The sequence below is a fragment of the Triturus cristatus genome, chromosome 3_2 (assembly GCF_964204655.1).
Source record: "Triturus cristatus chromosome 3_2, aTriCri1.1, whole genome shotgun sequence".
Classification (NCBI taxonomy): Eukaryota; Metazoa; Chordata; class Amphibia; order Caudata; family Salamandridae; genus Triturus; species Triturus cristatus.
This window is the reverse complement of record NC_140584.1, coordinates 1057957561-1057972555: the sequence shown is the minus strand read 5'-3', so window position 1 is coordinate 1057972555 and position 14995 is coordinate 1057957561. Positions and strand designations below refer to the sequence as shown.

The following is a 14995-nucleotide window of genomic DNA, read 5'->3' as shown; positions in this document are numbered from 1 at the left end:
GAAGCCACTCCCTTGACAGTCACAGATATCTTCAGTGTGATTGTACAATTACTTTACACAGGGAAGCCACTCCCCTGACAGTCACAGATATCTTCAGTGTGATGGTACAATTACTTTACACAGGGAAGCCACTCCCTTGACAGTCACAGATATCTTCAGTGTGATTGTACAATTACTTTACACAGGGAAGCCACTCCCCTGACAGTCACAGATATCTTCAGTGTGATGGTACAATTACTTTACACAGGGAAGCCACTCCCTTGACAGTCACAGATATCTTCAGTGTGATTGTACAATTACTTTACACAGGGAAGCCACTCCCCTGACAGTCACAGATATCTTCAGTGTGATGGTACAATTACTTTACACAGGGAAGCCACTCCCTTGACAGTCACAGATATCTTCAGTGTGATTGTACAATTACTTTACACAGGGAAGCCACTCCCCTGACAGTCACAGATATCTTCAGTGTGATGGTACAATTACTTTACACAGGGAAGCCACTCCCCTGACAGTCACAGATATCTTCAGTGTGATGGTACAATTACTTTACACAGGGAAGCCACTCCCCTGACAGTCACAGATATTTTCAGTGTGATGGTACAATTACTTTACACAGGGAAGCCACTCCCTTGACAGTCACAGATATCTTCAGTGTGATTGTACAATTACTTTACACAGGGAAGCCACTCCCCTGACAGTCACAGATATCTTCAGTGTGATGGTACAATTACTTTACACAGGGAAGCCACTCCCTTGACAGTCACAGATATCTTCAGTGTGATTGTACAATTACTTTACACAGGGAAGCCACTCCCCTGACAGTCACAGATATCTTCAGTGTGATGGTACAATTACTTTACACAGGGAAGCCACTCCCTTGACAGTCACAGATATCTTCAGTGTGATTGTACAATTACTTTACACAGGGAAGCCACTCCCCTGACAGTCACAGATATCTTCAGTGTGATGGTACAATTACTTTACACAGGGAAGCCACTCCCTTGACAGTCACAGATATCTTCAGTGTGATTGTACAATTACTTTACACAGGGAAGCCACTCCCCTGACAGTCACAGATATCTTCAGTGTGATGGTACAATTACTTTACACAGGGAAGCCACTCCCTTGACAGTCACAGATATCTTCAGTGTGATTGTACAATTACTTTACACAGGGAAGCCACTCCCCTGACAGTCACAGATATCTTCAGTGTGATGGTACAATTACTTTACACAGGGAAGCCACTCCCCTGACAGTCACAGATATCTTCAGTGTGATGGTACAATTACTTTACACAGGGAAGCCACTCCCCTGACAGTCACAGATATTTTCAGTGTGATGGTACAATTACTTTACACAGGGAAGCCACTCCCTTGACAGTCACAGATATCTTCAGTGTGATTGTACAATTACTTTACACAGGGAAGCCACTCCCCTGACAGTCACAGATATCTTCAGTGTGATGGTACAATTACTTTACACAGGGAAGCCACTCCCTTGACAGTCACAGATATCTTCAGTGTGATTGTACAATTACTTTACACAGGGAAGCCACTCCCCTGACAGTCACAGATATCTTCAGTGTGATGGTACAATTACTTTACACAGGGAAGCCACTCCCTTGACAGTCACAGATATCTTCAGTGTGATTGTACAATTACTTTACACAGGGAAGCCACTCCCCTGACAGTCACAGATATCTTCAGTGTGATGGTACAGCGCTGAAGCAATGTAACCCCGCGCACCCTGAGTGCAGGGAAATATGTAAAACAAATAAAGAAAACATGGAAAATGCTCTGGCATAAACCATATACATCTGCGTGTATATTATATATGTATATATAAAAGTACACACACATACACAGACACTGACACACACACACACACACACACACACACATGCCTAGCAGTACAGTTTATCTCATTGATCGCCCTTTTCCTGGCCACAAGCTGAGCATTGATTGACTGTAGGAAATATCCGAATGCCATGAACACATCCACACATGATCAGCGGATTCACCGCTAGTATCGATGCAACCAGCATTCTCTGCAAGAAAAGTAAACACCACGGGGACATTTCATTGAAACCACAGAGCACTGCAAGCAGAACATTGCAGGAGCAGCGAGGAGGCCCGTCACTTCTACATACAAGTGTGCTCATTGCGCAACGCATGTGTTCTTAAAATCTCCATCTTCTCAGAAGCACACTTGAGCATGCGCTACTCTTGTACCACAGACAGCGGGCAGCCAAACAGAAGGTGCAGGATTTACACTTTCTGTTCTCAATAAACATGACCCGCTTTGAAGAAGGGGCTGTGCATTCCATAGCAAGTATGGCAAAACAAACATGAAATATATACAAAAACATAATGGGTGACACGTGTATTATGGTCCAGGGCAGGTTGAGGGACATCCTGTGAGTAGGGGAGGAGCGAGAGGTGAAGCACAGTAAATCCCTGCTTCTTTCCCCCCATCGGCCCTCTCTTGCAAAGCTCTCGAGAAGAGGGCCAGCGTGTGAGACACCCGGGAGAGTGCCTAATGTGTCAGACATTCACACGTGCACAGACTATGCTGTCACAGGTATAGACAGTGCACCCTATGACGCAGACGAGACTGCACCAGACGCTTCCAGGTGCCAAGCTGCGAGAGGCCCGCGCCGCCCAGTGTAACACGGCGCTCCCAGTGCCAGACGCCAGAGCCACGCCCCCACGAGACTTGCAATTAAATATGTGTCAGCCCGTCACCAGGAAGCTTCTGTGCAACAGCAAGTTGGGTTAAGCTCCTTGTTAGGGTAGCGGCTAAATTGCTGCTTGTTAAGTTATGAAGTCCCATTGTTAATCCTCTTGGCTGCCCCACGTGGCCAGACTGTGTGATCCTGGGACACTAGCTTTAGCCAAGTGTGCCTCAGTTCTATTAGCAGGACACATGTATTCATAAAAGACACAGAGCATTGGACCTTTACAGGTCACCGGACCCGGAAACAATGTGCACATTATTGCTACAGAGCACCACTACCTTAGAGATGCTTTCTAACCTATACACCTATTGGGCATGCGTGCTGAGGCCCTGTCTGCACAGTGAGACTAACGCACTGTGCGGGCACTCTCTGCTGTTGCTGGATGGCATTCCAGTCCATGTCATGGGTGATTCCCACCAAATATCCTCACTGAAAGGGCGAGTACAAAATCAGCTGCACCTGAGATCCGAGGCTGCTTCCAATTTCAAATTCACCATTTGTATCCGTCCCCATCTAGTCTCCTGCATTTCAAACCATGTCAATTGCATCACACGGATAAGTGGCAAAGACGGCAGACCAGTCTTTGATTGCTGGAGCGCATCGAGAGATGTTTGGATCTGTTATTGTGACTTCTGTTGGGCTGGTGCTAAGCAAGCCTGCTGCTTAGCACCCACCTGCCCCGTGCCTCTGTCACTCCCAGCCCCAACACCGTACCAGCACGAGCCGCGGCTTTGGGCTGCTTAGCACCCACCTGCCCCGTGCCTCTGTCACTCCCAGCCCCAACACCACACCAGCACGAGCCGCGGCTATGGGCTGCTTAGCACCAACCTGCCCCGTGCCTCTGTCACTCCCAGCCTACCACACCAGCACCAGCCGCGGCTATGGGCTGCTTAGCACCAACCTGCCCCGAGCCTCTGTCACTCCCAGCCCCATCACCACACCAGCACGAGCCGCGGCTTGGGCTGCTTAGCACCAACCTGCCCCGTGCCTCTGTCACTCCCAGCCCCATCACGACACCAGCACGAGCCGCGGCTACTGGTGTGGTGATGGTGCTGGGAGTGACAAAGGCCCAGGGCAGGTTGATGCTAAGCAGCCCATAACCGCGGCTCGTGCTGGTGTGGTGATGGTGCTGGGAGTGATAAGAGGCACGGGCAGGTTGGTGCTAAGCAGCCCATAGCCACGGCTGGTGATGGTGTGGGGAGTGACAGAGGCAAGGGGCAGGTTGGTGCTAAGCAGCCCATAGCCACGGCTGGTGCTGGTTTGGTGATGGTGCTGGGAGTGACAGAGGCACGGGGCAGGTTGGTGGTTGATGGGGGGGGGGGTGGGGGGGAGACGGTTATGTGCATATGTTGTGTCTCAGTCTGAACTGTGTGCACTGCAGTTTCGGTTCAGTTCAACGGTGCCATTCGGGCGCATGGGCCGCTAAAGAACAGTCTGTGCAGGGAAGCCCAGGGAAGAACACGGGGAGTTCCCGGCAGTGCTTAACTTGTAAAAGAGCGACTGCCGGTGCCACTAGCCACCGATCGGTGCCATGCAATGTCGGCGCACTGAATACCAAGGCTGCAGAAGAGTCCTAAATACACCGCATGCCCCTTTAACTGACAGCTAGACACTCCCTGCCCCTGTCTCTCACTCCTGCAAGTTACTGCTTTCTTCCTTTGTGGCGGTTTCTGTATTTCTCTTCCGTCTTTTTCCGTTTCGTCTATTTTCCCTCTTTCTATTGTAAATAGCTGATACTTTAAAACAAGTACTACTTCCCCAAAAAATGGGGGCTGGTGGCCCCCGCCAGCAACCACAAGCTCAAATTAACCTCTGGTTACCGGAGGGTTGTGCCACTCAGTCAGTCAGTAACTGCACCACCCACAGTAGGCACTGCAGGTCGGGAACTCACCAGCTTGCAGGCCGCCATGCCTTCTGCACCTGCAGTGCCCCCCAAGGCATGCACCCTCCCGCTACCGCCAGCCGCGCCGCCGGTCCTCACTGCAGCTGCCCTCCAACCAAGGCACGCTCCCTGCCCCTCAGCCCAAACACACTGCAGCAGCCCTCCAGCGCATGCATTCTCTGCCGTCGGCCCATGCACACTGCAGAAGTCCTCCAAGGCATGCACTCTCTGCCGTCAGCCCATACACACTGCAACACCCCTCCAGCGCATGCACTCTGCCGTCAGCCCATACACACTGCAGCACCCCTCCAGCGCATGCCCTCTGCCGTCAGCCCATACACACTGCAGCACCCCTCCAGCGCATGCACTCTGCTGTCAGCCCATACACACTGCAGCACCCCTCCAGCGCATGCACTCTCTGCCGTCAGCCCATACACACTGCAGCACCCCTCCAGCGCATGCACTCTGCCGTCAGCCCATACACACTGCAGCACCCCTCCAGCGCATGCACTCTGCCATCAGCCCATACATACTACATACTGCAGCAGCCCTCCAGCGCATGCATTCTCTGCTGTCTGCGCATACACACTGCGCACTGCAGCAGCCCTCCACCGCAAGCATTCTCTGCTGTCGGCCCATGTACACTGCAGAAGTCCTCCAAGGCATGCGCTCTCTGCCGTCAGCCCATACACACTGCAGCACCCCTCCAGCGCATTCACTCTGCTGTCAGCCCATACACACTGCACACTGCAGCCTCCATACAAGGCATGCACTCTCTGACCTCAGCCCATACATACTACACACTGCAGCAGCCCTCCAGCGCATGCAGTCTCTGCTATCAGCCCATACATACTACATACTGCAGCAGCCCTCCAGCGCATTCAGTCTCTGCTGTCTGCGCATACACACTGCGCACTGCAGCAGCCCTCCACCGCAAGCATTCTCTGCCGTCGGCCCATGTACACTGCAGAAGTCCTCCAAGGCATGCGCTCTCTGCCGTCAGCCCATACACACTGCAGCACCCCTCCAGCGCATTCACTCTGCTGTCAGCCCATACACACTGCACACTGCAGCCTCCATACAAGGCATGCACTCTCTGACCTCAGCCCATACATACTACACACTGCAGCAGCCCTCCAGCGCATGCAGTCTCTGCCGTCAGCCCATACAAACTGCACACTGCAGCAGCCCTCCTGCACATGCACTCTCTGCCATCAGCCCATACATACTACGCACTGCAGCAGCCCTCCAGCGCATGCAGTCTCTGCCGTCAGCCCATACAAACTGCACACTGCAGCAGCCCTCCTGCACATGCAGTCTCTGCCGTCAGCCCATACATACTACGCACTGCAGCAGCCCTCCAGCGCATGCAGTCTCTGCTATCAGCCCATACATACTACATACTGCAGCAGCCCTCCGGTGCATTCAGTCTCTGCCGTCTGTGCATACACACTGCGCACTGCAGCAGCCCTCCAGCACATGCATTCTCTGCCATCAGCCCATACATACTACACACTGCAGCAGCCCTCCAGCGCATTCACTCTGCTGTCAGCCCATACACACTGCACACTGCAGCCTCCATACAAGGCATGCACTCTCTGACCTCAGCCCATACATACTACACACTGCAGCAGCCCTCCAGCGCATGCAGTCTCTGCCGTCAGCCCATACAAACTGCACACTGCAGCAGCCCTCCTGCACATGCACTCTCTGCCATCAGCCCATACATACTACGCACTGCAGCAGCCCTCCAGCGCATGCAGTCTCTGCCATCAGCCCATACAAACTGCACACTGCAGCAGCCCTCCTGCACATGCAGTCTCTGCCATCAGCCCATACATACTACGCACTGCAGCAGCCCTCCAGCGCATGCAGTCTCTGCTATCAGCCCATACATACTACATACTGCAGCAGCCCTCCGGCGCATTCAGTCTCTGCTGTCTGCGCATACACACTGCGCACTGCAGCAGCCCTCCAGCGCATGCATTCTCTGCCATCAGCCCATACATACTACGCACTGCAGCAGCCCTCCGGCGCATGCAGTCTCTGCCATCTGTGCATACACACTGCGCACTGCAGCAGCCCTCCAGCACATGCATTCTCTGCCATCAGCCCATACATACTACACACTGCAGCAGCCCTCCAGCGCATGCAGTCTCTGCCGTCGGCCAATACACACTGCACACTGTGGCCGCCCACCAAGGCATGCACTCTGTGCCATAAGCCCATACACACTGCAGCAACCCTCCAGTGCATGCACTCTGCCGTCAGCCCATAAACACTGCACATTACAGCAGCTGTCCAGCACATGTAGTCTCTGCCGTCAGTGCATACACACTGCACACTGCAGCAGCCCTCCAGCGCATGCATTCTCTGCCATCAGCCCATACACACTACAGCAGCCCTCCAGCACATGTATTCTCTGCCATCAGCCCATACATACTACACACTGCAGCAGCCCTCCAGCGCATGCAGTCTCTGTCGTCGGCCAATACACACTGCACACTGTGGCCGCCCACCAAGGCATGCACTCTCTGACTTTAGCCCATACTCACTGCACACTGCAGCAGCCCTACAAAGCATGCACTCTCTGCCATAAGCCCATACACACTGCAGCAACCCTCCAGCGCATGCACTCTCTGCCCGTCAGCCCATACACACTGCACATTGCAGCAGCCCTCCAGCACATGCACTCTCTGCCGTCAGCCCATACACACTACAGCAGCCCTCCAGCGCATGCATTCTCTGCCGTCAGCCCATACATACTGCACACTGCAGCAGCCCTCCAGCCCATGTAGTCTCTGCTGTCAGCCCATACAAACTGCACACTGCAGCTGCCCACCAAGGTACACACTCTCTGACTTCAGCACATACACACTGCATGCTGTAGCAGCCCTCCAAAGCATGCCCTCTCTGCCTGTCAGCCCATGCAGACTGCACACTGCAGCAGCCCTCCAGCACATGCACTCTCTGCCGTCAGCCCATGCAGACTGCACACTGCAGCAGCCCTCCAGCACATGCACTCTCTGCCGTCAGCCAATACATACTACACACTGCAGCAGCCCTCCAGCGCATGCAGTCTCTGCCATCAGCCCATAGACACGGCACACTGCAGCTGCTCTCCAGCACGGGCATTCTCTGCCGTCAGCCCATACATACTGCACACTGCAGCAGCCCTCCAGCGCATGTAGTCTCTGCTCTCAGTCCATACACACTGTACACTGCAGCAGCCCTCCTGCGCATGCAGTCTCTGACGTCAACCCATACACACTGCAAATTGCAGTAGCCCTCCAGCGCATGCATTCTCTGCAGTCAGCCCATACACACTGCACACTGCAGCAGCCCTCCTGCACATGCAGTCTCTGACGTCAACCCATACACACTGCAGCAGCCCTCCAGAGCATGTACTCTCTGCTCGTCAGCCCATACACACTGCACACTACATCAGCCCTCCAGCACATGCACTCTCTATCGTCAGCCCTAACACACTGCACACTGCAGAATCCCTCCAAGGCATACACTCCAAGCCGTCAGCCGCATCACCCTTCCTTCCTGTTGTCCGTGCATGTTGCACACTGCAGGTGCCCCAACCAGGGCCAGCCTTGGCACCAACCCTCCAAGGCATGCACCCTCGGTCATCATGAGTGTTGTACTGGGACAGAAAATGGACCTGGACACCAAAATAAAAGTGGTTCTCATTAGTGCATCAAATAGCTGACAATAGTGGCATTATCAGGTAAATCAGCAGTAAAAACCGACTGAACAGGCCTAAATACAACCCAAAAACCGGCCCACACACTGACCAGTCAGACCAGGCAATCAGGCACTTCCTGATTGCCATACAGGCCTGTTCAACACTGGCCATCGCCGCACCGCCCTCTCCGTAGAGCCATACATCCTGCAGCAGCGCTCCAAGGCAGGCACCCACTGCCGTCAGCCCATACACACTGCACACTGCAGCAGCGCTCCAAGGAATGCAGCCACTACCACCAGCCCATAAACTTCACACTGCAGCAGCGCTCCAAGGAATGTACTCACTGCCGTCAGCCCAAAAACTTCACACTGCAGCAGCGCTCCAAAGCATGCAGCCACTGCCACCAGCCCATAAACTTCACACTGCAGCAGTGCTCCAAGGCAGGCACCCACTGCCGTCAGCCCATACACACTGCACACTGCAGCAGCGCTCCAAGGAATGCAGCCACTACCACCAGCCCATAAACTTCACACTGCAGCAGCGCTCCAAGGAATGTACTCACTGCCGTCAGCCCAAAAACTTCACACTGCAGCAGCGCTCCAAAGCATGCAGCCACTGCCACCAGCCCATAAACTTCACACTGCAGCAGTGCTCCAAGGCAGGCACCCACTGCCGTCAGCCCATACACACTGCAGCAGCGCTACAAACCATGCAGCCACTGCCGTCAGCCCATACACACTGCACACAGCAGCAGCACTCCAAGGAATGCACCCACTGCCGTCAGCCCATAAACTTCACACTGCAGCAGCGCTCCAAGGAATGCACCCGCTGTCGTCAGCCCATACACACTGCACACTGCAGCAGCGCTCCAAGGCATGCACCCACTGCCACCCGCCCATACACACTGCAGCAGCGCTCCAAAGGCATGCACCCACTGCCGCCAGCCCATACACACTGAACACTGCAGCGGCGCTCCAAGGCATGCACCCACTGCCGCCAGCCCATACACACTGCAGCAGCGCGCTAAGGAATGCGCCCACTGCCGCCAGCCCATAAACTTCACACTGCAGCAGCGCTCCAAGGAATGCGCCCACTGCCGTCAGCCCATAAACTCTGCACAATGCCCCAGCTCTCCAAGGCAAACACCCACCGCCGTCGGCCGATACACACTGCAGCAGCCCTCCAGTGCATGCACCCTCCAACGTAAGCTGCGCCACCCTCCCCGTGGGGCCGTAAACAATGCAGAAGCCCCCAGTGCATGCCCTCTCTGCCGTCAGGCCATACACACTGCACCAGCCCTCCAAAGCATACACTGTCCTCCGTCAGCCGCAACGCCCTTCCTCCCCTCTAGCTATACACACTGCAGCCTCCCTCCAAGGCATGCACTCTCTGACCTCAGCCCATACACACTGCACATCACAGCAGCCCTCCAGCGCATGCACTCTGCCGTCAGCCGCACCGCCCTCCCCATAAGCAATACAGCCTGCACACTGCAGCAACCCACGCCAAACACCGTTCACCGACAGCCGCAGCACTCGCCCTCCCCGTCCTGGACACACATACTCACTGACAACACACCACTCCACATGGCCGCCGCACACACACGTCGCGCTCACGTGAAGTACGTGTGAGGTTGGCTGCGGTGTGCCCAGGGGTGGCAGCTGCAGAGCACCCCCAACCACCGCCCCCCCCCCCCTCCCCCGCCCCGCTACACATAGCTACGGGCACTGCACTGGCACCTGGGCCTCTAAGCCGCGCACCACCATCTGACCATGCCCACCGGTGTCACGCACCGCACCGGGGCACAGACATCACTCCCCCGGCTCCCGCGTGCTGTCTGTTCCGATAGATGCAGCGTGAACCCGTGCAGCGCGGCACTGCAGCCGCCGTCTATACCTCGATGGAGCAGCGCATTCTCGGGTAGGGGAATGTAACGGGCCACAGCCGGAAGTAACGTAAGTTACATGACGGACCCCGACTCTACGCCCCTCCTGGGTTACACCGTGCCCCCCGCTGGCAGTGCCGGTGATCATTATTATTCATATGTAATACGCGACTGCTGTTGTAAAGCGCTGTAGCACCTTTGGTTAGTGCCGGCGCTACATGAATAAGTCAATGACAAACATTCCCCTTCATTGCCCCCCCCCCCCCCGCCCCCTTCCTGGTGGTCACTGGATCCATGTCCAGGAACTGACACCTCCCGCCCAGGCCCAGACTCTCTGACCCTTGGAAATTCTGGCCTCCCCCCGTTACTGAATCCCCCACTCGCCTTCGGTGAGAGGGTAAAGTGGGGAAGTAAGGGTTGTGTACACCACTAAAATATTTACGGTTGAAATACTTGGTTCTTCCCTGCTCAGTCCGCCCTCCGCTTGAGATCTGCAGGGGTGGTTGCGGGCACTGATCTGTGATTACACATTGGACCTGGCTGTCTCCACTGATTGCGTGTGTTTGGCATCGATGTTGCTATAACTGAGTTTGGGGGTCGTGGACTGGCCTCATGTCGTTATAAGAGGGTGTATGTTCTCAGCAGTGGGTGTCTGTTTCCTCCAGTGTCAGACCCAGTGAGCGGGGTTGTGTTCACCTGCATGCATTGCTTGCCTTGGGCATTGGGTTTGGTCCCACACATCTGATGCTGTGCCCCTGGTTGCTCATTTTCTTCCGTGAGGGGGTTAGCGTTGCCATGAGTGGATTGGTGGTCGCATTTGGTGGTTCTATGACAAGGTTGGTGTTTGCGTGCGTGTGTTGCTGTTCCTTGTAGGTTGTGGCGTGTAATGTTCTTCGTGTTCCCCTGGGCCTGGTTCCCCCCATGCGTGTAAATGTCCCCATGTTTGGTTGGTGTTCCCATGAGTATGTTTGTGTTCCGTGAGTGCCTGTTCCAGTGATGTGCGCTGCTGCCACGAGTGGTGTTGCCTTTCTGTGAGAGGATGTGTGACCCACAAGCAGATGTGTGCTCTCTTGAAGGGGAGTCTGTTGCAATGAATGCATGATTGATACAATACACGGGTGTCTGTTCCCATGAGTGGGGTTCTGTTCGCATGAGGGGGTCCTTTGGGTGACTTTGTGTTTCCATGAATACCTTTGGTGTCCCGTCATTGGCTGTATGTTCCCATCAGCGCATGTCTGCATCGATAAATGAGTGTCAGCTCTTATGAATGAGCACTCGTCACAAGGGAGGGTTCTCTGTCCACGTGCTTGGGTGCCTGGTCCCTCGAGTGAGTGTCTGCTCCACTGAGTGGGGTGCTGATTTTTCTCACGAGTTGGTGTCCGTTGCAATGATAGGTTTCAGTTCTCATAGGCGAGTGTCTGTTCTAATGAGTGGATGTCTGTTCGAATTGGTGGGTATGTTTTGCTATGAGTGAGTGCCTATTCCTGCCTGTGAGTACATTTTCTCCTGCGTGTGTCTCTCTTCCACTATAGGAGCGGATGTCTGTTGTGAAAGTAAGTAACAATTCCCATCAACAGGTCTCTGTTTTCAAGTGTGCATGCCTGATCTAATGAATGAATAAATGCCTGATACGTGGGTGTCTGTTTCCATGAGTATCTTTTTCTCATAAGTCAGCGTCTATTCCAATCAGCGGGAGTCTATTTCAACTAGCGGATGTCTGTTTCAATTTGCGGGTGTCTGTTTCAATGAGCGTGTGTTTCAATGAGCGGATGTCTGTTTCAATGAGCGGGTGTCTGTTTCAATGAGCGGGTGTCCCTTCCAATGAGCGGGTGTTTCAATGAGCAGGTGTTTCAATGAGCGGGTGTTTGTTTCAATGAGGGGGTGTCTGTTTCAATGAGCGGATGTCCCTTCCAATGAGCGGGCGCCTTTTCTCTGTTCCTATGAGAGCTTGTTTCCATGAGTGTGTGCCCGCCCCTATGAATGAGTGTCTTTTCCATGAGTAGAAGTCCGTTATCACGAGCAGGTTCCTGTTCTCGTGAGCAGGTGTATGTTATCACGAGTGGGTGTCGGCTTCCACGAGTGGATCTCTGTTCCCATAAGTGGGCGCCTTTTCCCACAAGCCAGTATCTGCTCCAATGGGAGGGTGTATATTCTCGTGAGTGCATGTCTGTTCCAGGAGTGGATGGCTGTTCACATGGGTTGATGTCTGTTCCCATGGACAGTTGCCTGTTCCCTAGCATTAGTGCCTGGTTCTGTCAATGAGTGTCTGCTCCCAAGGGTATATTCACGTGAGTGGGTGTCAGTTTCAATGAGTGGGGGGCTGCTCCGTTGCACTGGTCCCTGGTTCTGTCCGCGAGTGTCTGTCCCCATGGGCAGGTGTCTGTTGCCAAGAGTGAGTTTCTGTTCCCAATGGTGGGTGTCCGTTTCAAACAGCAGGTGCCTGCTCCCGTGAGTGTGTGTCAGTTTCAATGAGTGGGGGTCGGCTGATGCCGCGAATGTCTCTTTCAGTGAGTGTCTGTTCCTATCATCGTGTCTCTCCCATTAGTGGGGGTCTGTTCCTAAGGTGGTGTCTGTTTCAAACAGCAGGTGTCTGCTCCCATGAGAGTGTGAGTGTTTCAATGAGTGGGGTATTCTGGTGCCGGGAATGGTTCTGTCAGTGAGTGTCTGTTGCTATCAGTGGGTCTCTCCCCATGAGTGCGTGTCTTTTCCCAAACTGGTGTCTGTTTCAAACAGCAGGTGTCTGCTTCCTGAGCAGGTGTCCGCTCCCCTGCGAGGCTCGGTCGTAGGAGGGAGAAGGGCTTACCTGCCACCGTGTACCTGTCCAGGTAGTTCAGCACGTTGCCTACGCTCAGGATCCCGGCGGCCGCCACGCTGGCCCGGCCCAGGTTCCGCGGCTTGTGTTGCGCGGCCGGTGACGGCCCCAGCTCCGTGTCCGAGTCCTTCATCCTGCCCGAGAGGGTCTGCACCTCCTCGTCGTCGCCAGCCCCCGTGCAGCCGCTGCAGTCCGGGCTGCTCCCCGAGCTCTTGCTCTCCAGGCACATCATGGGCCCGTGGGCAGGGAGCCCCCGGGGCCCCAGGGTACAGCGATCCGGGTTCCAGGGGGAGCCACGGCCGCCACCGTGGGGGCGCAGGGACGGGGCACTGCTGGAGGGAAGGCAATGAACTGATAGGTGGGTCCAGGTCTGGGCTCAGACTGGGCCCCTTGACGGCCACCCGCCAATGAGAGGGCAGCGCCGCAGGGGCCGAGCGGGCTGTGGCCCTCACGGGGGAAGGTGGAGCTTGGACCCAAGGAGCCCGGTACCCCTGTCCTGGTCAGCTCTCGTCTGTCCTTCCTCTGGTTCTGGACTCCTGCCTCACACCCTCCCTGGTGCTGATATGTGCTGCTCCCGGCTCTGGTATCACGGCTCTGATGGCCTGGGTATGTTTGTATCCGAGGGGTCTCGGTGCTGTCCTTGGTTCTGCGCGAAGGCTCTGGTCTCCCGGGGGTTGCCGTCACTGGTTGCGGTATCTCATCTCCACTTCCAGCCTCCCTGATGTCGCTGGTAGCCCTGGTTCTGCCCCCCGATGTCCTGTGCCGGGTGCAGGTGGCACTGCGGAGCTCCTGGTATTTCTGGCCCCGGTGTAGTTCCGCTGCCCTGGTATATATGCGCCTGCTCTGTATGGCGCCGCTCCGCAGGGTCCTGGAAGCGCTGCAGTGTCCCTGGTCCGGTGCCGCTCCGCTGTTCCTGGTTCTGAAGCGCTGTCCAGTATCCCCGGCGCTGTCTGCTCCACACGCCCCAGCCTCCGCCGCCGCAAGCCCGCTCCCGGCTCCTTTCTCTCAGGTCCGTGCTCTAAAGCTTGACAGATGCCGCAGCCCGCCCCTTTCCTTGGCCCGCCTCTCGCTTCTTCCACCCCCCGCTTCCCTCCTCTCTCCTCCCACTGCCTCCTCCCCGAGAGCCGCTGAATCTTCCACCCAACCTCTGGTCCCTGAGAGGTCCGAGCAGCGCGCGCTGTGGGTGCCGGCAGCCGGGCGGCTCCCTCGTAGTGTCAGGGGTAGGGTGGAGGCCCGGAGCACGTGGGACCGGGACCCACACAGCCCGTGCTTCATATCGCAATGCTTCGGACACGACATAGCGCCGAGTAGCGCTCGGGCACTGAGTGTATTATGTATTATGCTACTGTCACAGTGCTTTAAATGAACAGGTACTGAGTACCTGCACTTCTTCAATTTGAAAGGGAGAGTATCACAACTGGTGCAATACTTTTAATGGGAGAGTACCAGCACTTCTCAGCACTGGTGCAATATTAATAGTAGCGTACAGCACCTCTCAGCACTGGTGCAGTACTTTTAATGGGACCTACCAGTACTTCTCAGCACTGGTGCAATATTAAAGGGAGGGTGCCAGCATTTTTCAGCAGTGGTGCAGTACTTTTAATGGGAGTGTACCGGCACTTCTCAGTACTGGTACAATACTTTTAATGGGGGTGTACTGGCACTTCTCAGTACTGGTACAATATTAATGGGAGGAAAAAGCACTTCTCAGCCCTGGTCTAATATTAATGGGAAAGTGCAGCACTTCTCAGCACTTGTGCAATATTAATAGGAGCGTACAGCACTTCCCAGCACTGGTGCAATACTTGTAATGGGAGTGTACTGGCACTTCTCATTGCTGGTGCAATTCTTTTAATGGGAGTGTACTGGCACTTCTGAGCGCTGGTGCAATATTCTTAATGAGAGTGTACTGCACTTCTCAGCGCTGGCGCAATATTCTTAATGGGAGTGTACTGGCGCTTTTCAGCGCTGGCACAATATTC

At 54.9% G+C, this 14995-nt stretch overlaps 1 protein-coding gene across 2 annotated transcripts in view; it reads right to left on the bottom strand.

The window, feature by feature from the left end:
- SPNS2 (SPNS lysolipid transporter 2, sphingosine-1-phosphate) overlaps positions 1-14040 on the bottom strand; it is a 295960-nt gene extending 281920 nt beyond the window's left edge. The window contains exon 1 of one of the 2 annotated variants that reach the window (XM_085649769.1): positions 13005-14040. In XM_085649769.1, coding sequence (XP_085505895.1) covers positions 13005-13245 — 241 coding nt within the window. In that variant the 5' untranslated portion in view covers positions 13246-14040. The remainder of the gene's footprint in view (positions 1-13004) is intronic. The other variant, XM_085649770.1, reaches the window with a different exon arrangement.
- Positions 14041-14995: the final 955 nt, after the last annotated feature.